General features: G+C 37.1%; 1 protein-coding gene across 5 annotated transcripts; it reads right to left on the bottom strand.

Moving 5' to 3' along the window:
• Positions 1-556: 556 nt before the first annotated feature.
• Positions 557-27,828, bottom strand: LOC127427172 (uncharacterized). Of its 5 annotated transcripts, XM_051674612.1 has the most exons (30): positions 26,788-27,165; positions 26,179-26,586; positions 26,000-26,086; positions 24,664-25,050; positions 24,501-24,572; positions 23,856-24,251; positions 23,245-23,652; positions 23,066-23,152; positions 21,739-22,125; positions 21,576-21,647; positions 20,930-21,325; positions 20,321-20,728; positions 20,142-20,228; positions 18,829-19,215; positions 18,666-18,737; positions 18,021-18,416; positions 17,411-17,818; positions 17,232-17,318; positions 15,910-16,296; positions 15,747-15,818; positions 15,102-15,497; positions 14,522-14,929; positions 14,335-14,424; positions 13,393-13,512; positions 13,093-13,277; positions 12,698-12,855; positions 11,072-11,317; positions 7,443-7,605; positions 2,013-2,115; positions 557-967 (listed from the first exon to the last, which is right to left on the bottom strand). In XM_051674612.1, exons 1-30 carry the CDS (start codon positions 27,038-27,040, stop codon positions 864-866), a joined length of 7,230 nt encoding a protein of 2,409 aa, XP_051530572.1. In that variant the 5' UTR covers positions 27,041-27,165; the 3' UTR covers positions 557-863. The 5 variants fall into 5 exon arrangements, with proteins under 5 accessions (XP_051530572.1, XP_051530573.1, XP_051530575.1 ...); XM_051674613.1 differs by lacking the exons at positions 24,501-24,572; positions 24,664-25,050; positions 26,000-26,086; positions 26,179-26,586; positions 26,788-27,165 and adding exons at positions 27,433-27,504; positions 27,596-27,828 and having other exon boundaries at positions 558-967; XM_051674615.1 differs by lacking the exons at positions 23,066-23,152; positions 23,245-23,652; positions 23,856-24,251; positions 24,501-24,572; positions 24,664-25,050 and having other exon boundaries at positions 558-967.

Below are 27,828 nucleotides of genomic sequence, written 5' to 3'. Positions count from 1 at the left end.
TGTACACTTGTCTTCATTCAATTGTTTAGCCCTGTTTAAGTTAATTGCTGAAGTTCTTTGCTGAGAAGTTTGTGCTCGCCTTTGACTTTCTTGAGTTTTTCCTGTGTATATTTAAAGTTTGGTTCATTTGATTCAGGTCATCGTGTTCGACCTGTTTTACACTTGGGTGCACATTCTTCAGTTCTTCCAAAAAGGCTTGAGGTTAGAAGCCTAGTTTCTTATTCCAAAGCCTTGAAATCAAAACGACTACTCAAATACTAGTGACCTCCTGTTTTGACCTGTATCTGAATTGAGCATTCAGGGGCATGGATTTGTCAAGTGGTTTCAAATTGAGTTACCAAAGTGTTCCAACCATGTTTATTATTAAAAAATAAATAAATAAATAAATAAATAAATAAAATTTGTGTGTGTGTGTGTGTAGGGGGATGCATGAAGCATGCATCATGTGCACTCCAAATACATGTGCTGGACCTTAGAACTGCTGTTTGCAGCTAAATTTATAATTTATCATAAATACAAACTGGACACACACAAACTTTGATCTGACATTTTATTACAATAGCAAAACATTAGCACAGGTCAGTTAATATTTTAACTTTCAAAATAAACCTTTTTTATTTAATTTTTTTAGCTATAAAACCTAATAATCAAGAATAATCAAGAATGTCACATTCAGCAAATAATTAATCAATAAACAAATAATAATAATAATCACAGTTTAAAAATGTCAAGTAATATTTCAGATAATGAGGTTTTGTTTGTAAGTAAACAAGCTAAGGTCAACACACTAAGTTATGATATATGTACAGTGTATAATTCAACCAGATCTATCTAAAATGTTTCCTACTATTTGTAGGAAAATATTAAAACAAGGTCTGGACAGTCAAGAGAGAAACAAGCAAAGCCATCAAAGAACCACACAGAACTGAGGTCCTGGATGCCCTCACTTGGTCTGTGACCCATGTATCTGTGAACAGATATATTGTAATACAGTGATGTTTAATGCTGATATACACCAATCAGCCACAACATTAAAACCACCTGCCTAATATCGTGTAGGCCCCCCTCGTGCCACCAAAACAGCTCTGACCTGTTGAGGCATGGACTCCACAAGACCTCTGAAGGTGTCCTGTGGTATCTGGCACCAAGATGTTAGCAGCAGATCCTTTAAGTCCTGTAAGTTGCGAGATGGGGCCTCCATGGATCTGACTTGTTGGTCCAGCATATCCCATAGATGCTCAATCGGATTGAGATCAACACCTTGGAGGCCATTTGGAGGCCAAGTCAACACCTTGAACTCTTTGTTGTTTTCCCCAAACCATTCCTGAATAATTTTTGCATTGTGGCAGGGCGCATTAGCCTGCTGAAAGAGGCCACTGCCATCAGGGAATACAGTTGCCATGAAGGGGTGTATGTGGTCTGCAACAATCTTTAGGTAGGTGGTACGTGTGAAAGTAACATCCACATGAATGCCAGGACCCAAGGTTTCCCAGCAGAACATTGCCCAGAGCATCATACCGCCTCTGCTGGCCTGCCTTCTGCAATTTGTGCTACAGTAGCTCTTCGGTGGGATCGGACCAGATGGGCTAGCCTTCACTCACCACGTGCATCAAATGTGCCTTGGGCGCCCATGACCCTGTCACCGGTTCACCAGTTGTCCTTCCTTGGACCACTTTTAGTAGGTACTAACCACTGCATACCGGGAACACCCCACAAGGCCTTCCGTTTTGGTAATGCTCTGACCCAGTCGTCTAGGCATCACAATTTGGCCCTAGTCAAAGTCACTCAGATCCTTACGCTTGCCCATTTTTCCTGCTTCCAACACATGAAATTCAAGAACTGACTGTTCACTTGCTGCCTAATGTATCCCACCCCTTGACAGGTGCCATTGTAACTAAATAATCTATGTTATTCACTTCACCTGTCAGTGGTTTTAATGTTGTGGCTGATCGGTGTACAGTATATAATGAATAAAGATCACATAAGTCATTTTTAAAAGAGAAAATTCTTACCAGTTTTCCCATCAGACCAGATCAGAGGACCCATAGTTATGGAAGCTGTGTCATGGAAATCTACAGACCTGGGTATTCTCCTCTGGTGACCTGGGTTACAGTGCTAAAAGACAATATTTAAGCAAGTTTATTTTAAATTCCAAAAAGTTTGAAAATGTATAATATTATATTAACATGTAGGGCTTTACTGGTTGTTTAGATCAGTGTTGCTATCAGAAACAATTAATAATTATTTCTGTAGTTATTAATTAATATTTAAATTAATTAATTGAATCTAACTCATTAAAACCTCATATGGGGCTCCAGTAAATGTAGTGTGCTACGTTTAGGAGCAAGTTTGGTTATTAGCAATAATTAATAATTAACAAAGATAATTATTAATTATTAAAATCAATAAAACATTGATGAGAATCAATGTTAGTTTTTTTAAATCCTTTAAATCAACAATTATCAAAGATAATCGTTAATTGTTAACATCGATGAAACATTAATTAATATTAACACTAGCTTATTGATCATTCAAATTCAACAATCATCAAAGATGATTATCAATTATCAAAAATCAATAGAATATTAATAAGGATTAACATTGACGGGGCACCACCCTGAAATCAGGGACTAATAACCAGATAGTAAAACAGTCTCAATATTAGATTGTTTTCTTAGGAAAATCGACATCTGAAGAATATCGATTTTCGGGAAAAAAAAAATCAATGAATGAAGGTTTGAATCCGAGCACTGACATCCCGTCAGCATGACACAGGCGTATGCAAAACAAACCAAAACACTTCTCTTTGTAATATAAACAAAGTTTATTTATGCAGTAATATCAATTAATAATTAATACAATGCAGTCAATAAACTAACGACTTACAACTTCTGTCTCACCCGCGATGGCGAAATTGCACAATCCAATTTGGTTGGACCACAATACAGCAAAACAAATTTGTGATAATTAATACCCTGAGTATTAATAATGAGCGGACATGGCGGTCCGTAAACTGTACAAGCAAAAACCTTGAAACACAAGAATAACACACTATAATATTCTATCTCTGCCCAGACGTAAACCTCTTACTTGAATCGCATGAGGACACAGGTAGAAAGTGTTTTGTCCTTTAACTTTGACCCGGTTCCTTGAGGCTCGTGTGATGACGGGAGGCCGTTTCCTCGCTCTGTCGACGGGCGGTAAGGCTGTTGATTGTCGGCGGGCGGTACGGCTGTTGATTGTCGGCGGGCGGTACGGCTGTTGATTCTCGGCGGGCTGGTGGAGAACTCAGAAATGTCGACTTGATTGAAGATGGAAGAGAAATCTTTAATCTCTTCACTTCTGTAGGCAAACAGATGAAGATGCGAATTGCTCAGCGGTCTCCTCCGGATCCGTTAGAGTGTTTGGTGGAACACAGAGTAATCTCAACTCGTCCAGCGAGATGGAGATTGTATGGCCACAGTTTCAAGTCGGACATCACTTCCTTGTGCCACGAGGTTGCACCGGAGAGCAGCAAAAAAAAACTACGTCTATATTCGGTGAACAAAGTCGCTGGAAGCAACTCACGAAACATTTCAGAGGTATTTCAACTCCTGATGATGTCATGTTTGAGGGACGTTCTGTTGTGTGCCTCATCCAATAGGAGTTGAGAGTTCGATCCTTTAGTGAGCAAGGCTTCATGGATTTGTAGTCTGTTTTGGACTCCCTTTGTTTGATTTTGGCACGATTTATATCAGTAAAATTTACGACATGGAATGTGTGGGGGCTGAGTTAGGTTTTACGACTGCTAGGCCTGCCTTTGTCTTCTATCTGAATACATGAGGCCCAACAAACAGAATAGTCCTAAAATAGCAGAGGACAGTATCTTAACAATCTAACATTGTGCTTTCAACCACGCATGTTGCAACAGGACGTGACCATTATAATAAAATTGTTGTATTTCTGGTATTTGATTCATCTATCTAATCCTAATGAATCAATGGCTAATTTTGGGGGGAATTGTAATTGCTATGGAGGTCACCTAGAGTTCAGGAAAATAACCAATGATCTACTGCTTGGAGCTGTCAATATTATTGAAGCCAGGTTTAATCTGGTGTCTAAGAGTGACAAGAACCCTGATTCATATGTGGTGTTCAATGGACAAAAGATCACTATATCCATCTGCAGAGATACAGTATGTAAACAATCTGGAGAAACTCCTCCACATTTCTACCTATATACAGTGGCCCCAAAAAGCTTTTAGACTCTTTAGCTACACTTGAAGGTGCACTCAGAATTTTTTTTCCTCATTAAAAAATATTACTTCTTAACAAATTAATAGTAATATTGAAACATATGTATTAAATCATGACCACTCATGTGAGATGAAGAGTTCAGTCATATCAGTAACCTTATAAAACCTCTTTTATTCTACATGGGGCAGGGGCGCCCTCATGGAGGCAGCCATGTTAGGACCACGTGACCAGCTGAATACTACTTGTTTAAAGGTGAAGTGTGTAATTTCTGCACTACTTGTGGCACCAAACGGAATTACAATCATAGGGCAATCCCATTATTGCCGCTCCCATTTGCCAGAGTGATCACATCATTGGTGGTGTGTTTCCTTCACCTTGTTTTACTCCATTTTTTTGTCTCCGAGTCTTTTAGCAAGTCTTCTAATTTTGGCTTTAACATCTGTAGACGAATCTAAATTTCTTTTCCTCTGTACAATTCAGCCATGGTTGTTCATATTCTCCCAGCTGAAAAGCTAGTTCAAGTAGCCACGCCCCAAACTCATGCTATAGGCTGAGATAGAAAGGGATGGGTGGAGCTGAGCAGGCAGCTCAAAATATAAACATCTACTGTTTTGATAGTGCCTGAAGGGTTTATACTTTTGGGGGAGGTAAACCAACGAATGGCTTACTTAAAGTTGTCAATGAACAATAAACTGGGAAAGTAGAACATATTTTGACATCAAAAAAGTTACACACTTCACATTTAATCTCAGTAACTGCCCTGTTACTGGACACTTTCATTCACTGATTAAATAAATCCTGGCTTACAGTGCATAGTGAATTTCTACAATGCTTTGGTAACTGAAAACAACTGTGTTTGAATGAAACAGCTTCCAGGCCACTAGGTGTCACTGAAAGCCAATGTAAGTCACTTCGACATACATAAAACATTTACTGAGAGCAGATTTAAAATATATTTGTGGAAGCCCGTTTCCGCCACGTCAACAAAAAACAAAAACAATCCAGCACAAAAGTCATTATTTTGAGATATATCTCATTATTTAGAGATAATATCTCATTGTGATAATATCTAAAAATTTCAAGATAATAATTTAGTATTTTGAGATAATATCTCATTATTTTGAGATAATATTTCATTATTTTGTGACAATATCTAAAAATTAAGATAATAATGTATTATTTTGAGATAATATCTCATTATTTTGAGATAATATAAAGTAGTCTATCCAGAACAATATATACACCGATCAGCCACAGCATTAAAACCACCTGCCAAATATTGTGTAGGTTCCCCACGTGCCGCCAAAACAGCGCCAACCCGCATCTCAGAATAGCATTCTGAGATCATATTCTTCTCACCACAATTGTACAGAGTGGTTATCTGAGTTACTGTAGACTTTGTCGGTTCGAACCAGTCTGGCCATTCTTTGGCACCATTCAGAGTAAATTCTAGAGACTGTTGTGTGTGAAAATCCCAGGAGATCAGCAGTTACAGAAATATTCAAACCAGCCTGTATGACACCAACAATCATCCATGCGATTTTCTAGGTCAACAGAGAATGGCCAGACTGGTTCGAACTGACAAAGTCTATGGTAAATCAGATAACCGCTCTGTACAACTGTGGTGAGAAGAATATAATCTCAGAATGCTATTCTGAGATGCAGGTTGCCGCTGTTTTGGCGGCACGAGGGGGACCTACACAATATAAAAGTTAGGTGGTCGATACCCTGAATACTAACTCAATCAATAATTTCAGATATTATGAAATTATTCTGAAGTGTAATCTTGGAATAATGCAATATTATCTCAAATATTGAGATATTTTCTCAAAATGATGAGATATTCTCTCAAAATACTAAGATATTTTCTAAAAATAATGAGATCTCAAAATATTGAGATATTATCTCAAAATAATGAGATATTATCAAAATAATGAAATAATATCTCAAAATAAATTACTTGTGTGCTGGATTTTTTTTATTTGACTGGGCAAAAATGGGCTTCCCTATTTATTAGTCATTGCATTAGATAGCAAAATATCAAATTGATGTCATCTTTAAACAAATGATGCAAGACTTCTTAAGAGATTTCTTAAAACAAACTTTTTTGAGCCATTTTTGCAATCACTTTAAACCAACTATTTTCAAAGTGATTTTTATTTTATTTTATTTTATTATTTTCTCCTCTTTTTCTCCCCAATTTGGAATGCCCAATTCCTAATACGCTCAACCTGGGTGGTGGAGGACGAATCTCAGTTGCCTCCGCGTCTGAGACCGTCAATCCGCACATCTTATCATGTGGCTTGTTGAGTGCGTTACCACGGAGACCTAGCACGTGTGGAGGCATCATGCTTTTCTCCGGCATCCATGCACATCTCATCACGCGCCCAACCGAGAGTGAGAACCACATTATAGTGACCACGAGGAGGTTAACCCATGTGACTCTACCCTCCCTAGCAACCAGGCCAATTTGGTTTCTTAGGAGACCTGGCTGGAGTCACTCAGCACGCCCCGGATTCGAACTCACGACTCCAGGGGTGGTAGTCAGCGTCTTTACTCGCTGAGCTACCCAGGCCTCCCAAGGTGATTTTTAGTGGATATATGAAGTTAGCTCCCCTCAAGTTCACACAGGTGCCCTAGCAGAGTATCCATAGTTGTAGTTCATCACTTTAACTATAAACACATTCTATTAACATTTTGACAACAGAAAGGGACCAAATACATCTTAATTTCGAACAGTATACCTTATAATTTTATGATTTTAAATCTAATTTCTTTCTTTAGAATAAGTGCCACTTTGTTTGATATTTTGTTATATATAGCAATGACATTCATAATTTTTTTAGGTGTGTCTTAAGTCTCCAAATACTCTTTGGGGCAACTGTATGTCTCTTTCTTGAAAGTTTTAACCTTATCAGCTTATAAACTGATTCCTACTTTTGAGGTCAAAATTAGGCTATATTGGCCAACAAAGCAGAACTATAATGTGGGTTATCTTCTATATGTCTATAGGCTTCTTTGAGTACTGTAACAAACCTGATTTTTCTTTTTCCAAAATAAGTATTCAATGTTACATTTTAGATATAATATCGATTTACGACTTTTTTGTTGAAAACTATCTCATCAATTCAATCCTGTTCCATCCACATCGGTAAAAACAAGAAATATTAATGTGAATCATGGATTAGAAAAGTTTCACCAACTCACCGCTAGGCAGTCATTGTTTTTCAGAAGGCAAAGGTGAACAGAACAATGCAGGAAAATCTTATATGAGTCTGCAGTGAATGCAAACATTCTGAAGGAGAAACGACCTGAAGTGGACACACCATTCTGCAGCAGATCCACTGTGCCATCTTTTGGATTGGGGCACCTGAGAATATTTGGACAATACTGTTAATATCATAAACTTCAATAACTATGCATGGGAAACAAAAGAATTTGAAGAGTACAATAAAGAAAGCTGGTTGAAAAAAAAAATCAACAGAAAGACAAAAATCCATGTATCATTCATTCATTTCTTATTCAATTAGGAATTCAAAATCGGGAAAACAAAAAACGACTTATTTCTTTATTCATTTACAAAACCAATATTAAAAAAACAAATAATGACTTGTTTTTCGTAATTTCGATTTAATGCTCAAGTTAAAAATAGGACATTAGGAAAACAGCCACGGGACACTGTGCGTTTTGATTATTTAATTCACAAATCTGGGTGGACCTGAAATGCCCCCTTTCTTCTGATTGGTCAACCGGCACTGTCATCTTCCTCAATGAGTTCCCTGCTGTTTAATTGTTCAGATGAATTCGTCTCAGTTAATATTAAATTATTTACCATTTATTCCTCAAAAATCACCAAGTTTATTGCAGCTGAGCTAACTCTGTCTAGTAGTCAGATTTATCAGACAGCCCTAAACATAAACCTGCTGTCTTTGACGTTGTTTCGGTTTGAAAAGGTATGGTTTCAAATGAGATGACAAAAACAACCATACATTCATAAGACTATTGAAGCATACGCCTATATTGTAAAGACATGAAGGCTTACATTTAACTGCGGGGTAAAGTTAGTTTTGATATTTGCCTTAATAATTTTTATTTATTTATCACACATTCATTTGAACAAATACAGTGAAATTATTTTTTTCACATATGGCAGCTAAGCTGGGGTCAGAGCACAGGGTCAGCCATGATATGGTGCCCCTGGAGCAGATAGGGTCAAGGGCCTTGCTCAAGGGCCCAACAGTGGTATCTTGGCAATGCTGGGGCTTGAACCCCCAACCCTCTGATCAGTAACCCAGAGCCTTAACTGCTGAACCACCACACCCATTATTGTCACATCCCAAAGGTTGTAGTAAGCTTCCAGTAGATAGACTGACTTACTACAGGTGAGATTATTACAGTTATCAGTCTATCCACTGGGAAGTTACAATAACCTTTGGAATGTGTAAGTAACATTTACAGGAATGTTTATGATATGTATCCTAAAATAACCTAATACTGTCCTCATATTATTGGATTTACTGTAATAATCTCACCTGTCGTAAATCAGTCTATCTACTGGGAACTTACAACCTTTGGAATGTGAGATAACATTTTGGTTAATTTTTTTTTTTTTTTTTTTTTTTTTGAAAATAAGCTAATACTGCATTCATATTATTGGATTTATTGTAAAAAGCTCACTTGTAGCAGCTCAGTCTATTAACAGGCAACCTACTACAAAATTTGGAATATAAAAGTGTACTTTTAATGTTTTATGTTTGTTTAACTTGCACTTCAGCTGAATGAGTGATTGGACACGTCTGTGTTTAATAGTGAGTGGAATTTTCAGATGGTCCCTTAAGTACGCTAAGCAATGAAAGCCCATCAGAGCATTTTCAGTCATAATTCTGCAGCCACACCAACTGACAATTCTGAGTGCAGTGTTTCATGTCTGTATATTATAGTTATAAACCATTTATATGTATATACCATAACATCAAGCCAAGTGTGCGAAATCTTTGCAAACTTGCTGCCGGCAGAGAGCACGGGTACGAGAAACCGAATATCCCCAAAAAGATCTAACTTAAAACTAACTTTACCCCGCTCTGGGAGTTTAGGTGTGAGGGACTTGCTCATCATGGAAATTATGCTAAAGGAAGTTCATGAATGCTCATCTCTCAAAAGCTCGACCAGTGAATTTAAAAAAAGCATTTACACATAGCCTTCACATTTCTGATAATAAAAGGCACACAAAACTGCTGCCTATACGACCCAGTAGGTAAAGGCCACCCATATTCCCATTCAAAAACATGGATGTCGGAATGATCTGAGCTTGAAATTAGCACTTTTCGCTGCCATGTAAATACTTGTTGTCATATATTAAATATTACATTTAATAACATCTTTCAAATTTAGCTATTTGTTGTTATTATTATTTATAATTTGTTATTTACTGTTGTAGCTGTTATAATTCACTGGCATGAATGCTCATCTGTCTTGGATGCACCCTATGTTAAGTCTGTATTTTCCCTGAACCGCAACTTGCTTTGTTCATTGCACTGCAATATGTAAAATGAAAATAAACAGATTCTTTCATTACTCTTTGATGATTTCTCATTTAAAAAATGTACGAAACACTGATGTCAATTTAAAACGCTTATTTAAAGCAATCAAACTATAGCTGCCTTAGACTTATTATTAGGATAAAGGGTGTCCTAACTGTAAGTCCACAGTGATGCAGTACATGACTTGTAAACTCGGGACTGTCCTGGGTTTTAAAGTGAAGCCTGGTCACCCTAACAGCGAATGCCAGACCCAACTACAGCCGACTGTCCAGTGCAGTGTGAATCATCAGTGCCCAACTGATCAGCTGCACTGCATGGTACCACTTATAAATGAATAAAACAAGAAGGATAACTGTGAGAAGACATTTGGCATACAGAGCGAGGGATCAATCTTAATAAACATCTTAATAATGTGTGAGTGTGTGCATGCGTGTTTGTATCGCTCTTATAAATTGCATCATGTGGCAATGATTGTCCTAATGCTGAATCGCATGAAGACGAAACCCTGTCTGCATTCAGTGAACATTTTACAGTTATATGTAGGCACTGGGTCTGACTACTTGATGAGAGAGATAGCTCAGCTTCAATAAACGTGGCGAGTTTTGGAGAATAAATGGTAAAGAATATAATATTAACTGAGACTAATTCATCTGAACAATTAAACAGCAGAGGACTTTTATTCTGTCTCACAGCATTGAGGAAGACGACGGTGCAGATGACGGTCTTCAATCAGAAGAAAGGGGTGTTTCAGGTCCACCCAGATGTGCAAATCAAATTTTCAAGCCATATATTAGTAAAATCAAATAATCAAAACACAGTGTCCCATGGCTATTTTTCCATTGTCCTATTTTTAACTTGAGCATTAAATCGAAATTAGGAAAAACAAGTCATTATTTGTTTTTTTAATATTGGTTTTGTAAACAAATAATGAAATAAGTCGTTTTTTTGTTTTCTGATTTTGAATTCCAAATTGAATATGAAATGAACGAATGATACACAGATTAACAAAGTTTAAATTGGTGCATTTTTGTTTGAACTTACACTTGGCCTTCTCATTGAGGCTCTGGGAGGGGAAGGCAACCCATTCATTATTACATTTTGCACTAGGCCTCATGACTGTAATTCAGGCTATATGTAATCGTATCAGCAATGCATGTTTTAAAATGTTAAGCTGAGATAAAATGAAAACCTGATTAAAAGTAAGTATCAAAAGTTATATATTTTTTATGCTCATAAGAAACTTTGCCCTATAAATTTAGTTGTCTGTTAGTGGGCAAAAAAAGCATAGTCTCTTACTCTCCAACAATGAGGTCCCAGCGGACATGATAATGAGGGTCATTCACAGGTGTTGCCCAACATGCGTCAATCAACATTGCAAACTGTTGGCCATCAATCCCATCCACGAGAACTTCCACAAAAATCAGCTGATTCACCTCCACATTCACACTACCAGTGAAGGGTTGGGAAAACTCAGGATCCTGATATGGAACCATCCTGACCTTATATATGCCTTGACCAGCAGGAAGCGTCCTGTGCAAAACGCTGTTGAAATGTTCAGTGCAAATATTATGCAATTGTTTACCACAAATCTAAACATTTATGAACAGATGCAATATTATAATATATTATACATATATTAAACTCAACTACACGTTTTATGGATATAATAGCTCTGTTCCAAAACCTAGTGAGCTGCCTTCAGACCTGCAGACAGCTATACGGTCAATGTTGGGTTAGATTAAAGGCTAGGGTTAGGGACTTATACAACATTCTTATCAACCTATTATTTCCCTCTAATTTTAGATGTAGGTTATGGTCAGGGTTTTTTGTCATATTTCTTGGTCAGAAATGTAGGGCCTACTAGCCATCAGCCATAATTACATTGAAGATGAAACTGTTACTCACACATAAATGCCGAACCAATTACATTGCTGTGGTAAAGTTAGTTTTAGTTTCGCAAATTGCTTTTGTACTCAGCTTCAAAAATGTACATGAATGCACTTGTGCTACAACTTTTAAGACGCTGATTCACAAATATAACTAGTCAGATCTGTTTAGATGCTGTTTGTAATGCCAAAATTTCCGAAGAAAATTGTAAGTGCCTTTATTTAATTCAGAAACAGACAAATAGATAGTAAAACACACAAGAATCATATCATATCATATTTGTCAAAATGGTACAAGCTTTTCCAACTCAAATGCGTATGACATCGAATAAACAAGAATTAGGTCAGAAGTAGTAAAAAAAATAATCCAAAAGCAATCAGATTAGATTACCTTCAAATGAAATCCAAGAGATTACATTACTGACTAAAATTTTTAGTTATGTAATTTGTAATCAGTACCAGATTACAATTCAAAAGTAATCTATCCAGCACTGTTGATAAGTTAAAGACAAGATACTCTAATAAGCATGTAAAATACATAGTACACACAAACGTTGGGTAAAATAATACATTTTTATTACGCGGAACTATTAATTACATATTTATTACGTTTATTTATAGTCAACAGTTCTCTCGCCTTGTCCGCCATCTTGGACTGTATTTTTCAAAGAGCTTGTTGTGATGCATTCTAAAACTGCCTTCTCTGTGAAGGATACATGCACTGGCGGTTTAGAATTTGAGCAAAACCAGGTATCTTTTGGGTCAGATGAGGCAAAATGAGCCAAGGAAGTAAACAAAGTAAGAAAGCAGCATTATTAAGTTTACATTTTGGAACAGCCTTTGTGATTTTAGTGTGCCTATAATACCTAAAATACTGCCTACGTAGGCAGCTCACTATGTTTTAGAACAGAGCATATTTGTGTTTTCACCAGTAATAATTTACATTTACATTTACATTTATTCATTTGGCAGATGCTTTTATCCAAAGCGACTTACAAAAGAGAAATTTAAGAGAAATTTAAGTAGTATGTCCTACCTTTCCAGAGGATTGATGTGCACATTCATGGAAAATGTTTGGCTTTGAGAATATATACAGGAGAAAGGCAACTTCAGATGTCTCTTCCTGCTGATGAGTTGAGTTGATTCCACCTCACCCAAAATAACATTCTCATAGATAAAGTGTGTGCCATTAGCCTGCATAGTAGTAAAAAAATATTTGAAAAATTCAGCATAATTTGAATCTGAGTGGTGTTGTAAAAGCAATACTGCTGTGTGGAAAATAAAAACCTTTTGATTAATCATTGGGAGGGTTGTACGTGATCATGTGTGTAATTAAGATTAAGCCGTGTTCTTTCGACCAGAATTAGTCTTTGAATTTTGTTAAAAGATATGAGAGACTATTAGACTGTATGGAAATTGATTATAGCCTACCACAAGATTTGTACCACAGAGGTGGTCTTTGCTATCAAAATGGAACTCCACTCTGCCATTCTGGACAGTTCCTTTGCAGTTAGCATCACTGAGGTGTAGATTTTCAGCAGGAATACCATCCTCAAAAAGCTGACAACGGGACAGAGAGAGGAAACCAGAACTGCTCTCACAAATTTCAAAGGAATCTGAGAAAACAAGAAGATAAAAATTAGATGCCATGGAAAAGTTAAGAGGATAAAAAGCAAATAGTATCAAAATAAAAAGTATATACTGTTTTTTTTTTTTTTTCATTAATCATACCATAATAGTCAGGGTCTGGTCGGGGATGGTTCTTGTTACATAAACAGCCATAGAATCCATCTTTCTCCCCACACCATTCGTCATCAGTGCAATTGAGCTCAGCACATGGGTCTGTTATGGCTAAGGTGCAGTGGTGAGATACGTGAAAAAAATGAATTAGTTTCTGCTTAATATACATTATAGTGGAGACAGGGCTAGTTGTCAAACTGGGAAGTTGTCAACAACTTCGGGAGCGTGTTGAATCGGGTTTCGCCCAGGGCGCCCTACCAGCTAGTACCGCTACTGCGCTGGCCAAGCGAAATGTTAAGCTTAGCTGAGGCACATTTATATATCTCCACCAAATCACAATCACAAAAATTTGACTGTGCTACGTTCGGCAACATTATCCTTAATTTTAATGGTTGGTCTATGAACTGAAAGTAGTGCAGCCCTGATGCTGAGGAAAGTCTTCACAGGGAAGAGAGTAAGAATGCCATTTTAGGGCTTCACAGCAGTTTATATAGGAAGGGGGTGGGCTCCTTATTATAGCTGTGATTGGTTTGCCATTCAGACAGGTGGGGGGTAATTGATGCTTCCCTTGTCTATCATGCCTGAGGCATTTCCCATAGTGAGACACCAAGCAAATGTTTGAACGTTTGATGTGAAAAGGAAATGTAAGGTATAAATATTACATAAATTAAGAAATTAGTGAATGAATGCAAATTCATTGTATTCTTCATAAATACCCTTCGAAATTAAATGCAAAACAAATTGCCTTTGAATAAAATAACACTTATTTTCACAATTTCAAAAACATTATATCAAAACAGTTACTTAAGAGTACTACACATATGTTTTTGTGGTGAAATGAACTGTAAACATTAATTCATTAATGAAAATGTGTTCTAGAAAAAAAGAGACAGAGCTCTAATGCCAGTTGAAGTAAATAAATGAGTACATTACCAGTGGTTGTGATGGGCAGAGATGAAGTGGACTCTGTGATTGTTGTTGTCTCTGTTGTTGTTGTTGTTGAGGGGTCTAGGCTTCTAACCTCTGAGAAGAGGAGTGTTTTATATTTCCAATAGTTATGTAAATTACAAACCACATAAAAAAAACAAGCAAGTAGTTTTATGAGAATAACTTTGTCTACCTGCACAGTACGCTGAACAGAATGTTGGACTGACAAACTCATAGACATAGTAATTCCCTGGACAGGCTTTCATTTGTATGGGATGGGACCTGTAACCACAACAGTCACCCCAAGAAGAAGCACAGACTTGTCGAGTGACCACTCCATCTTCCAGCTGTGGGTGAGTGCCATTGAGCCACAATGGATGAGAAGTGCCACACGAGCCAGAAGTTACACATGACTCAGGCATCTGAGCACTCTGACCCTGAGAGAAGAGTCTGTACCAGCCATTCCAGTTGACATTATAATCACACATTGAATAGTAATAATAATAATCATAGGAGTAGTAAGTATAGCTGGGGGATCTCCAAGACTCATCCAGACTGGAATAGCTGTCACAGGGGTCGACACTTGGACTAGTGAAAGCAACTGTAAATAAAATTGAATTATGTGATTAACATTTTTTTTTTTTTTTTTTATGTAAAGTATTTATATAAATTGTAGGGCCAGAAATAGCTGACAGTTACAAAATTCAGCATTTAAGACATCAATAGATAAATGTTAAAAATAAGAATATAAATATAAAGGGGAATGACTGGACCTGCACAATATACAGGGGCTGGGATTGCCACATTTGGTTTGGAAAGTTCATAGACATAATAATCGCCAGGACACGCTTTGACTTGGATTGGACTGGATCTGTAGGAACTGCACTGCTGGTTTCGAGAGCTGCCGTAGACTTCAAGAGTAACAACTCCGTCTTCTAGATGTGGATGAGAGCCACCAAGCCATAGAGGGCTGTAACCACCACATGTCATATCATTCAGACACCACTCAGGCATCTCAGCACTCATCCCATTAATAAAGAGTCGATACCAGCCGTCCCATTCAGCAATGGTGTCATCATGTTGTATACTCCAGTAACTGCGTGTGTTTCTCCATTCATTATCAAGACTTTTGTAGTTATAGCACGGGTCAAAATTGGTGCCGATAGTAGCTGTTAAGACCATAAACACATTTTCATGAAGGACGCGATTCATTTGACATTTAACTTAATTCATAAAAATTCTGTTCTACTTTCATTCCTGAAGCATATTTAATTTGGGACAAAACAATAACTCTTTTACAGATAACAACACAAGTTGATGTACATGTGTATATGGCAAACTCCACAAATATGAGAGTGGCCTTTAGTTCATGAATATATTCAGAGTATAGTACATTCATCGACTCTCTGGTAACTTACACAAGGGCATGCTGAATTTGGTCACCATGGCTGGATTTGTTGAGGAATCTGTCTGGGACAGAGTGCTGATATCTAAGAGGTTGGAAATGTAAAACATGAATGAAAACTGATTAAACCTGTGGAATGCATGATAAGACCAAAAGTTTATTTCAAGCCAAAGTACCTGAGCAGTACGCTGAACACGAATGTTGTGGTTTTACAAATTCGTAGACATAGTAACCGCCTGGGCAGGCTTTGACTCGAATGGAGGAGGACGTGTAATAATAGCAGTAGCCCCAAGCACTCCCCAAAACTTGCCGGGATACCACTCCATCTTCTATCTGAGGGTGACCACCACTGAGCCACAGACTCACGTAAGCGTTACAGCTGTATGAATCAACACAGTTTTCTGGCATACGGATGTTCATCCCATTGTAGAAAAGTCGGTACCATCCATCCCAGGAGAAATTTTCATCACAAATATACAATCCACTTTCATTTGTGGCTCTCCAGGGACGGTCCAGAGATGTAAAGTTGTCACAAGGATCATAAATGAGGCTGTCCAAAGTAGCTGTCATCAAGAAAGGAATACAAAATTTACAATTTTCTATTTCCCAAATGAATGTTCATGGCAGAGTTCAATTTGGAGTCATGTTGCACTTGAGCATCCAAAAAGTTCAAATTCGTTTTTAACAGGGGTATACATATATTATTTGATATAGGAGAGCTTGGAACAACACACAATTAGTTCTGTATATAAATAACTGGAAATGCAAATAAAATAACTGGAATTCAGCACTGACATTTCAATCACAATCTCACAAATCCCCTACAATTGTCCCTGCAGTTCCACTCCACCCCGCAGTTGGGAAACCCTGACCTAATACATGTGAAATGGAAATGTATGATATATATATATATATATATATATTAGATAACTTAAGAGATATTTTTTGCATAATTTCTGTAACTACATCTATCAATTTTTTTTCAATTCATGCATTCATCAAAGTAAAAACAAACTGCAAATGCATCTTAAAAATTATCATCCATGCACATGAATAAAAAAGGTATAACCTAGATATATCAGTTATTATCAACAAAAACGAATAAATAAACCTACATTTAGAGGTTCTCGGTTCCTAAACGACAGTGACTTAATGCAAAAGTGTGGTGTTATTCCTCAGAAATATCCTTCGAAATATCACTACTAATGCTAAAAAAAAGTTTTTACATGTCTACTCTCAACGGCTCTTTGACAGTTTTTTTTTTAAATAATTAAATGCAAAACCTATTGCTTTTGAACAAACGTAACACTTATTTTTACATTTTAAAATGTAAAAAAAAACATATATATATATTATATTAGAACAGTTAATTAAGAGCTCTACACATTTCTTTAGTGGTGAAATGAATTGTAAACATTAATTAATTAGTGAAAATGTGTTCTAGAAAAAAAGAGACAGAGCTCTAATGCCAGTTGAAGTAAATAAATGAGTACATTACCAGTGGTTGTGATGGGCAGAGATGAAGTGGACTCTGTGATTGTTGTTGTCTCTGTTGTTGTTGTTGAGGGGTCTAGGCTTCTAACCTCTGAGAAAGGGAGTGTTTTATATTACCATCAGTAATACAAATTATAAACCATATCAAATAGTCAGTCATTTTACATGAATAAATGTGTCTACCTGCACAGTACGCTGAACAGAATGTTGGACTGACAAACTCATAGACATAGTAATTCCCTGGACAGGCTTTCACTTGTATGGGATGGGACCTGTGACCGCAACAGTCACCCCAAGAAGAAGCACAGACTTGTCGAGTGACCACTCCATCTTCCAGCTGTGGGTGAGTGCCATTGAGCCACAATGGATGAGAAGTGCCACACGAGCCAGAAGTTACACATGACTCAGGCATCTGAGCACTCTGACCCTGAGAGAAGAGTCTGTACCAGCCATTCCAGTTGACATTATAATCACACATTGAATAGTAATAATAATAATGATAGGAGTAGTAAGTATAGCTGGGGGATCTCCAAGACTCGTCCAGACTGGTATAGCTGTCACAGGGGTCGACACTTGGACTAGTGAAAGCAACTGTAAATAAAATTGAATTATGTGATTAAAAAAAAGAATTTTTTTTATATATGTAAAGTATATATAAATTGTAGAGCCAGAAATAGCTGACAGTTGCAAACATTGTTTTTATTTGTATTTTTTTTATTTTTTTTAAGCATTTAAGACATCAATAGATAAATGTTAAAAATAAGAATATAAATATAAAGGGGAATGACTGGACCTGCACAATATACAGGGGCTGGGATTGCCACATTTGGTTTGGAAAGTTCATAGACATAATAATCGCCAGGACACGCTTTGACTTGGATTGGACTGGATCTGTAGGAACTGCACTGCTGGTTTCGAGAGCTGCCGTAGACTTCAAGAGTAACAACTCCGTCTTCTAGATGTGGATGAGAGCCACCAAGCCATAGAGGGCTGTAACCACCACATGTCATATCATTCAGACACCACTCAGGCATCTCAGCACTCATCCCATTAATAAAGAGTCGATACCAGCCGTCCCATTCAGCAATGGTGTCATCATGTTGTATACTCCAGTAACTGCGTGTGTTTCTCCATTCATTATCAAGACTTTTGTAGTTATAGCACGGGTCAAAATTGGTGCCGATAGTAGCTGTTAAGACCATAAACACATTTTCATGAAGGACGCGATTCATTTGACATTTAACTTAATTCATAAAAATTCTGTTCTACTTTCATTCCTGGAGCACTTTAAATCTGGGACAAAACAATAACTCTTTTACAGATAACAACACAAGTTGATGTACATGTGTATATGGCAAACTCCACAAATATGAGAGTGGCCTTTAGTTCATGAATATATTCAGAGTATAGTACATTCATCGACTCTCTGGTAACTTACACAAGGGCATGCTGAATTTGGTCACCATGGCTGGATTTGTTGAGGAATCTGTCTGGGACAGAGTGCTGATATCTAAGAGGTTGGAAATTTAAAACATGAATGAAAACTGATTAAACCTGTGGAATGCATGATAAGACCAAAAGTTTATTTCAAGCCAAAGTACCTGTGCAGTACGCTGAACACGAATGTTGCAGTTTTACAAATTCGTAGACATAGTAACCGCCTGGGCAGGCTTTGACTCGAATGGAGGAGGACGTGTAATAATAGCAGTAGCCCCAAGCACTCCCCAAAACTTGCCGGGATACCACTCCATCTTCTATCTGAGGGTGACCACCACTGAGCCACAGACTCACGTAAGCGTTACAGCTGTATGAATCAACACAGTTTTCTGGCATACGGATGTTCATCCCATTGTAGAAAAGTCGGTACCATCCATCCCAGGAGAAATTTTCATCACAAATATACAATCCACTTTCATTTGTGGCTCTCCAGGGACGGTCCAGAGATGTAAAGTTGTCACAAGGATCATAAATGAGGCTGTCCAAAGTAGCTGTCATCAAGAAAGGAATAGAAATTTACAATTTTCTATTTCCCAAATGAATGTTCATGGCAGAGTTCAATTTGGAGTCATGTTGCACTTGAGCATCCAAAAAGTTCAAATTCGTTTTTAACAGGGGTATACATATATAGGAGAGCTTGGAACAACACACAATAAGTTCTGTATATAAATAACTGGAAATGCAAATAAAATAACTGGAATTCAGCATTGACATTTCAATCACAATCTCACAAATCCCCTACAATTGTCCCTGCAGTTCCACTCCACCCCGCAGTTGGGAAACCCTGACCTAATACATGTGAAATGGAAATGTATGATATATATATATATATATATATATAGATAACTTAAGAGATATTTTTTGCATAATTTTTGTAACTACATCTATCAATTTTTTTTTTCAATTCATGCATTCATCAAAGTAAAAACAAACTGCAAATGCATCTTAAAAATTATCATCCATGCACATGAATAAAAAAGGTATAACCTAGATATATCAGTTATTATCAACAAAAACGAATAAATAAACCTACATTTAGAGGTTCTCGGTTCCTAAACGACAGTGACTTAATGCAAAAGTGTGGTGTTATTCCTCAGAAATATCCTTCGAAATATCACTACTAATGCTAAAAAAAAGTTTTTACATGTCTACTCTCAACGGCTCTTTGACAGTTTTTTTTTAAATAATTAAATGCAAAACCTATTGCTTTTGAACAAACGTAACACTTATTTTTACATTTTAAAATGTAAAAAAAAACATATATATATATATTATATTAGAACAGTTAATTAAGAGCTCTACACATTTCTTTAGTGGTGAAATGAATTGTAAACATTAATTAATTAGTGAAAATGTGTTCTAGAAAAAAAGAGACAGAGCTCTAATGCCAGTTGAAGTAAATAAATGAGTACATTACCAGTGGTTGTGATGGGCAGAGATGAAGTGGACTCTGTGATTGTTGTTGTCTCTGTTGTTGTTGTTGAGGGGTCTAGGCTTCTAACCTCTGAGAAAGGGAGTGTTTTATATTACCATCAGTAATACAAATTATAAACCATATCAAATAGTCAGTCATTTTACATGAATAAATGTGTCTACCTGCACAGTACGCTGAACAGAATGTTGGACTGACAAACTCATAGACATAGTAATTCCCTGGACAGGCTTTCACTTGTATGGGATGGGACCTGTGACCGCAACAGTCACCCCAAGAAGAAGCACAGACTTGTCGAGTGACCACTCCATCTTCCAGCTGTGGGTGAGTGCCATTGAGCCACAATGGATGAGAAGTGCCACACGAGCCAGAAGTTACACATGACTCAGGCATCTGAGCACTCTGACCCTGAGAGAAGAGTCTGTACCAGCCATTCCAGTTGACATTATAATCACACATTGAATAGTAATAATAATAATGATAGGAGTAGTAAGTATAGCTGGGGGATCTCCAAGACTCGTCCAGACTGGTATAGCTGTCACAGGGGTCGACACTTGGACTAGTGAAAGCAACTGTAAATAAAATTGAATTATGTGATTAAAAAAAGAATTTTTTTTATATATGTAAAGTATATATAAATTGTAGAGCCAGAAATAGCTGACAGTTGCAAAAATTGTTTTTATTTGTATTTATTTTATTTTTTTTAAGCATTTAAGACATCAATAGATAAATGTTAAAAATAAGAATATAAATATAAAGGGGAATGACTGGACCTGCACAATATACAGGGGCTGGGATTGCCACATTTGGTTTGGAAAGTTCATAGACATAATAATCGCCAGGACACGCTTTGACTTGGATTGGACTGGATCTGTAGGAACTGCACTGCTGGTTTCGAGAGCTGCCGTAGACTTCAAGAGTAACAACTCCGTCTTCTAGATGTGGATGAGAGCCACCAAGCCATAGAGGGCTGTAACCACCACATGTCATATCATTCAGACACCACTCAGGCATCTCAGCACTCATCCCATTAATAAAGAGTCGATACCAGCCGTCCCATTCAGCAATGGTGTCATCATGTTGTATACTCCAGTAACTGCGTGTGTTTCTCCATTCATTATCAAGACTTTTGTAGTTATAGCACGGGTCAAAATTGGTGCCGATAGTAGCTGTTAAGACCATAAACACATTTTCATGAAGGACGCGATTCATTTGACATTTAACTTAATTCATAAAAATTCTGTTCTACTTTCATTCCTGGAGCACATTTAAATCTGGGACAAAACAATAACTCTTTTACAGATAACAACACAAGTTGATGTACATGTGTATATGGCAAACTCCACAAATATGAGAGTGGCCTTTAGTTCATGAATATATTCAGAGTATAGTACATTCATCGACTCTCTGGTAACTTACACAAGGGCATGCTGAATTTGGTCACCATGGCTGGATTTGTTGAGGAATCTGTCTGGGACAGAGTGCTGATATCTAAGAGGTTGGAAATTTAAAACATGAATGAAAACTGATTAAACCTGTGGAATGCATGATAAGACCAAAAGTTTATTTCAAGCCAAAGTACCTGTGCAGTACGCTGAACACGAATGTTGCAGTTTTACAAATTCGTAGACATAGTAACCGCCTGGGCAGGCTTTGACTCGAATGGAGGAGGACGTGTAATAATAGCAGTAGCCCCAAGCACTCCCCAAAACTTGCCGGGATACCACTCCATCTTCTATCTGAGGGTGACCACCACTGAGCCACAGACTCACGTAAGCGTTACAGCTGTATGAATCAACACAGTTTTCTGGCATACGGATGTTCATCCCATTGTAGAAAAGTCGGTACCATCCATCCCAGGAGAAATTTTCATCACAAATATACAATCCACTTTCATTTGTGGCTCTCCAGGGACGGTCCAGAGATGTAAAGTTGTCACAAGGATCATAAATGAGGCTGTCCAAAGTAGCTGTCATCAAGAAAGGAATAGAAATTTACAATTTTCTATTTCCCAAATGAATGTTCATGGCAGAGTTCAATTTGGAGTCATGTTGCACTTGAGCATCCAAAAAGTTCAAATTCGTTTTTAACAGGGGTATACATATATTATTTGATATAGGAGAGCTTGGAACAACACACAATAAGTTCTGTATATAAATAACTGGAAATGCAAATAAAATAACTGGAATTCAGCATTGACATTTCAATCACAATCTCACAAATCCCCTACAATTGTCCCTGCAGTTCCACTCCACCCCGCAGTTGGGAAACCCTGACCTAATACATGTGAAATGGAAATGTATGATATATATATATATATATATATTAGATAACTTAAGAGATATTTTTTGCATAATTTTTGTAACTACATCTATCAATTTTTTTTTCAATTCATGCATTCATCAAAGTAAAAACAAACTGCAAATGCATCTTAAAAATTATCATCCATGCACATGAATAAAAAAGGTATAACCTAGATATATCAGTTATTATCAACAAAAACGAATAAATAAACCTACATTTAGAGGTTCTCGGTTCCTAAACGACAGTGACTTAATGCAAAAGTGTGGTGTTATTCCTCAGAAATATCCTTCGAAATATCACTACTAATGCTAAAAAAAAGTTTTTACATGTCTACTCTCAACGGCTCTTTGACAGTTTTTTTTTAAATAATTAAATGCAAAACCTATTGCTTTTGAACAAACGTAACACTTATTTTTACATTTTAAAATGTAAAAAAAAACATATATATATATATATATATTATATTAGAACAGTTAATTAAGAGCTCTACACATTTCTTTAGTGGTGAAATGAATTGTAAACATTAATTAATTAGTGAAAATGTGTTCTAGAAAAAAAGAGACAGAGCTCTAATGCCAGTTGAAGTAAATAAATGAGTACATTACCAGTGGTTGTGATGGGCAGAGATGAAGTGGACTCTGTGATTGTTGTTGTCTCTGTTGTTGTTGTTGAGGGGTCTAGGCTTCTAACCTCTGAGAAAGGGAGTGTTTTATATTACCATCAGTAATACAAATTATAAACCATATCAAATAGTCAGTCATTTTACATGAATAAATGTGTCTACCTGCACAGTACGCTGAACAGAATGTTGGACTGACAAACTCATAGACATAGTAATTCCCTGGACAGGCTTTCACTTGTATGGGATGGGACCTGTGACCGCAACAGTCACCCCAAGAAGAAGCACAGACTTGTCGAGTGACCACTCCATCTTCCAGCTGTGGGTGAGTGCCATTGAGCCACAATGGATGAGAAGTGCCACACGAGCCAGAAGTTACACATGACTCAGGCATCTGAGCACTCTGACCCTGAGAGAAGAGTCTGTACCAGCCATTCCAGTTGACATTATAATCACACATTGAATAGTAATAATAATAATGATAGGAGTAGTAAGTATAGCTGGGGGATCTCCAAGACTCGTCCAGACTGGTATAGCTGTCACAGGGGTCGACACTTGGACTAGTGAAAGCAACTGTAAATAAAATTGAATTATGTGATTAACAAAAGAATTTTTTTTATATATGTAAAGTATTTATATAAATTGTAGAGCCAGAAATAGCTGACAGTTGCAAAAATTGTTTTTATTTGTATTTATTTTATTTTTTTTAAGCATTTAAGACATCAATAGATAAATGTTAAAAATAAGAATATAAATATAAAGGGGAATGACTGGACCTGCACAATATACAGGGGCTGGGATTGCCACATTTGGTTTGGAAAGTTCATAGACATAATAATCGCCAGGACACGCTTTGACTTGGATTGGACTGGATCTGTAGGAACTGCACTGCTGGTTTCGAGAGCTGCCGTAGACTTCAAGAGTAACAACTCCGTCTTCTAGATGTGGATGAGAGCCACCAAGCCATAGAGGGCTGTAACCACCACATGTCATATCATTCAGACACCACTCAGGCATCTCAGCACTCATCCCATTAATAAAGAGTCGATACCAGCCGTCCCATTCAGCAATGGTGTCATCATGTTGTATACTCCAGTAACTGCGTGTGTTTCTCCATTCATTATCAAGACTTTTGTAGTTATAGCACGGGTCAAAATTGGTGCCGATAGTAGCTGTTAAGACCATAAACACATTTTCATGAAGGACGCGATTCATTTGACATTTAACTTAATTCATAAAAATTCTGTTCTACTTTCATTCCTGGAGCACTTTAAATCTGGGACAAAACAATAACTCTTTTACAGATAACAACACAAGTTGATGTACATGTGTATATGGCAAACTCCACAAATATGAGAGTGGCCTTTAGTTCATGAATATATTCAGAGTATAGTACATTCATCGACTCTCTGGTAACTTACACAAGGGCATGCTGAATTTGGTCACCATGGCTGGATTTGTTGAGGAATCTGTCTGGGACAGAGTGCTGATATCTAAGAGGTTGGAAATTTAAAACATGAATGAAAACTGATTAAACCTGTGGAATGCATGATAAGACCAAAAGTTTATTTCAAGCCAAAGTACCTGTGCAGTACGCTGAACACGAATGTTGTGGTTTTACAAATTCGTAGACATAGTAACAGCCTGGGCAGGCTTTGACTCGAATGGAGGAGGACGTGTAATAATAGCAGTAGCCCCAAGCACTCCCCAAAACTTGCCGGGATACCACTCCATCTTCTATCTGAGGGTGACCACCACTGAGCCACAGACTCACGTAAGCGTTACAGCTGTATGAATCAACACAGTTTTCTGGCATACGGATGTTCATCCCATTGTAGAAAAGTCGGTACCATCCATCCCAGGAGAAATTTTCATCACAAATATACAATCCACTTTCATTTGTGGCTCTCCAGGGACGGTCCAGAGATGTAAAGTTGTCACAAGGATCATAAATGAGGCTGTCCAAAGTAGCTGTCATCAAGAAAGGAATACAAAATTTACAATTTTCTATTTCCCAAATGAATGTTCATGGCAGAGTTCAATTTGGAGTCATGTTGCACTTGAGCATCCAAAAAGTTCAAATTCGTTTTTAACAGGGGTATACATATATTATTTGATATAGGAGAGCTTGGAACAACACACAATAAGTTCTGTATATAAATAACTGGAAATGCAAATAAAATAACTGGAATTCAGCATTGACATTTCAATCACAATCTCACAAATCCCCTACAATTGTCCCTGCAGTTCCACTCCACCCCGCAGTTGGGAAACCCTGACCTAATACATGTGAAATGGAAATGTATGATATATATATATATATATATATATATATATATATATATTAGATAACTTAAGAGATATTTTTTGCATAATTTTTGTAACTACATCTATCAATTTTTTTTTTCAATTCATGCATTCATCAAAGTAAAAACAAACTGCAAATGCATCTTAAAAATTATCATCCATGCACATGAATAAAAAAGGTATAACCTAGATATATCAGTTATTATCAACAAAAACGAATAAATAAACCTACATTTAGAGGTTCTCGGTTCCTAAACGACAGTGACTTAATGCAAAAGTGTGGTGTTATTCCTCAGAAATATCCTTCGAAATATCACTACTAATGCTAAAAAAAAGTTTTTACATGTCTACTCTCAACGGCTCTTTGACAGTTTTTTTTTTAAATAATTAAATGCAAAACCTATTGCTTTTGAACAAACGTAACACTTATTTTTACATTTTAAAATGTAAAAAAAAATATATATATATTATATTAGAACAGTTAATTAAGAGCTCTACACATTTCTTTAGTGGTGAAATGAATTGTAAACATTAATTAATTAGTGAAAATGTGTTCTAGAAAAAAAGAGACAGAGCTCTAATGCCAGTTGAAGTAAATAAATGAGTACATTACCAGTGGTTGTGATGGGCAGAGATGAAGTGGACTCTGTGATTGTTGTTGTCTCTGTTGTTGTTGTTGAGGGGTCTAGGCTTCTAACCTCTGAGAAAGGGAGTGTTTTATATTACCATCAGTAATACAAATTATAAACCATATCAAATAGTCAGTCATTTTACATGAATAAATGTGTCTACCTGCACAGTACGCTGAACAAAATGTTGGACTGACAAACTCATAGACATAGTAATTCCCTGGACAGGCTTTCACTTGTATGGGATGGGACCTGTAACCGCAACAGTCACTCCAAGAAGAAGCACAGACTTGTCGAGTGACCACTCCATCTTCCAGCTGTGGGTGAGTGCCATTGAGCCACAATGGATGAGAAGTGCCACACGAGCCAGAAGTTACACATGACTCAGGCATCTGAGCACTCTGACCCTGAGAGAAGAGTCTGTACCAGCCATTCCAGTTGACATTATAATCACACATTGAATAGTAATAATAATAATGATAGGAGTAGTAAGTATAGCTGGGGGATCTCCAAGACTCGTCCAGACTGGTATAGCTGTCACAGGGGTCGACACTTGGACTAGTGAAAGCAACTGTAAATAAAATTGAATTATGTGATTAAAAAAAGAATTTTTTTTATATATGTAAAGTATATATAAATTGTAGAGCCAGAAATAGCTGACAGTTGCAAAAATTGTTTTTATTTGTATTTATTTTATTTTTTTTAAGCATTTAAGACATCAATAGATAAATGTTAAAAATAAGAATATAAATATAAAGGGGAATGACTGGACCTGCACAATATACAGGGGCTGGGATTGCCACATTTGGTTTGGAAAGTTCATAGACATAATAATCGCCAGGACACGCTTTGACTTGGATTGGACTGGATCTGTAGGAACTGCACTGCTGGTTTCGAGAGCTGCCGTAGACTTCAAGAGTAACAACTCCGTCTTCTAGATGTGGATGAGAGCCACCAAGCCATAGAGGGCTGTAACCACCACATGTCATATCATTCAGACACCACTCAGGCATCTCAGCACTCATCCCATTAATAAAGAGTCGATACCAGCCGTCCCATTCAGCAATGGTGTCATCATGTTGTATACTCCAGTAACTGCGTGTGTTTCTCCATTCATTATCAAGACTTTTGTAGTTATAGCACGGGTCAAAATTGGTGTTGATTGTAGCTGTTAAGACCATAAACACATTTTCATGAAGGATGCGATTCATTTGACATTTAACTTAATTCATAATAATTCTGTTCTACTTTCTTTCCTGGTGCACTTTGAATCTGGGACAAAACAATAACTCTTTTACAGATAACAACACAAGTTGATGTACATGTGTATATGGCAAACTCCACAAATATGAGAGTGGCCTTTAGTTCATGAATATATTCAGAGTATAGTACATTCATCGACTCTCTGGTAACTTACACAAGGGCATGCTGAATTTGGTCACCATGGCTGGATTTGTTGAGGAATCTGTCTGGGACAGAGTGCTGATATCTAAGAGGTTGGAAATTTAAAACATGAATGAAAACTGATTAAACATGTGGAATGCATGATAAGACCAAAAGTTTATATCAAGCCAAAGTACCTGTACAGTACGCTGAACACGAATGTTGTGGTTTTACAAATTCGTAGACATAGTAACCGCCTGGGCAGGCTTTGACTCGAATGGAGGAGGACGTGTAATAATAGCAGTAGCCCCAAGCACTCCCCAAAACTTGCCGGGATACCACTCCATCTTCTATCTGAGGGTGACCACCACTGAGCCACAGACTCACGTAAGCGTTACAGCTGTATGAATCAACACAGTTTTCTGGCATA

Source organism: Myxocyprinus asiaticus, chromosome 36 (assembly GCF_019703515.2).
Source record: "Myxocyprinus asiaticus isolate MX2 ecotype Aquarium Trade chromosome 36, UBuf_Myxa_2, whole genome shotgun sequence".
In the NCBI taxonomy this organism is placed as follows: Eukaryota; Metazoa; Chordata; class Actinopteri; order Cypriniformes; family Catostomidae; genus Myxocyprinus; species Myxocyprinus asiaticus.
Note: the sequence above shows the minus strand (reverse complement) of the source record. Positions and strands in the feature narration are given on the sequence as shown.

Coding starts and splice junctions, on each gene's coding strand:
- LOC127427172 (XM_051674612.1), bottom strand. CDS start 27,040: ATGAGTGCTGAGATGCCTGAGTGGTGTCTGAATGATATGACATGTGGT. Junction 13,278..13,392: donor ACCAGACCCTGACTATTATG/GTATGATTAATG, acceptor TTGTTTTCTCAG/ATTCCTTTGAAATTTGTGAG. Junction 968..2,012: donor CTGGTCTGATGGGAAAACTG/GTAAGAATTTTC, acceptor ATCTGTTCACAG/ATACATGGGTCACAGACCAA.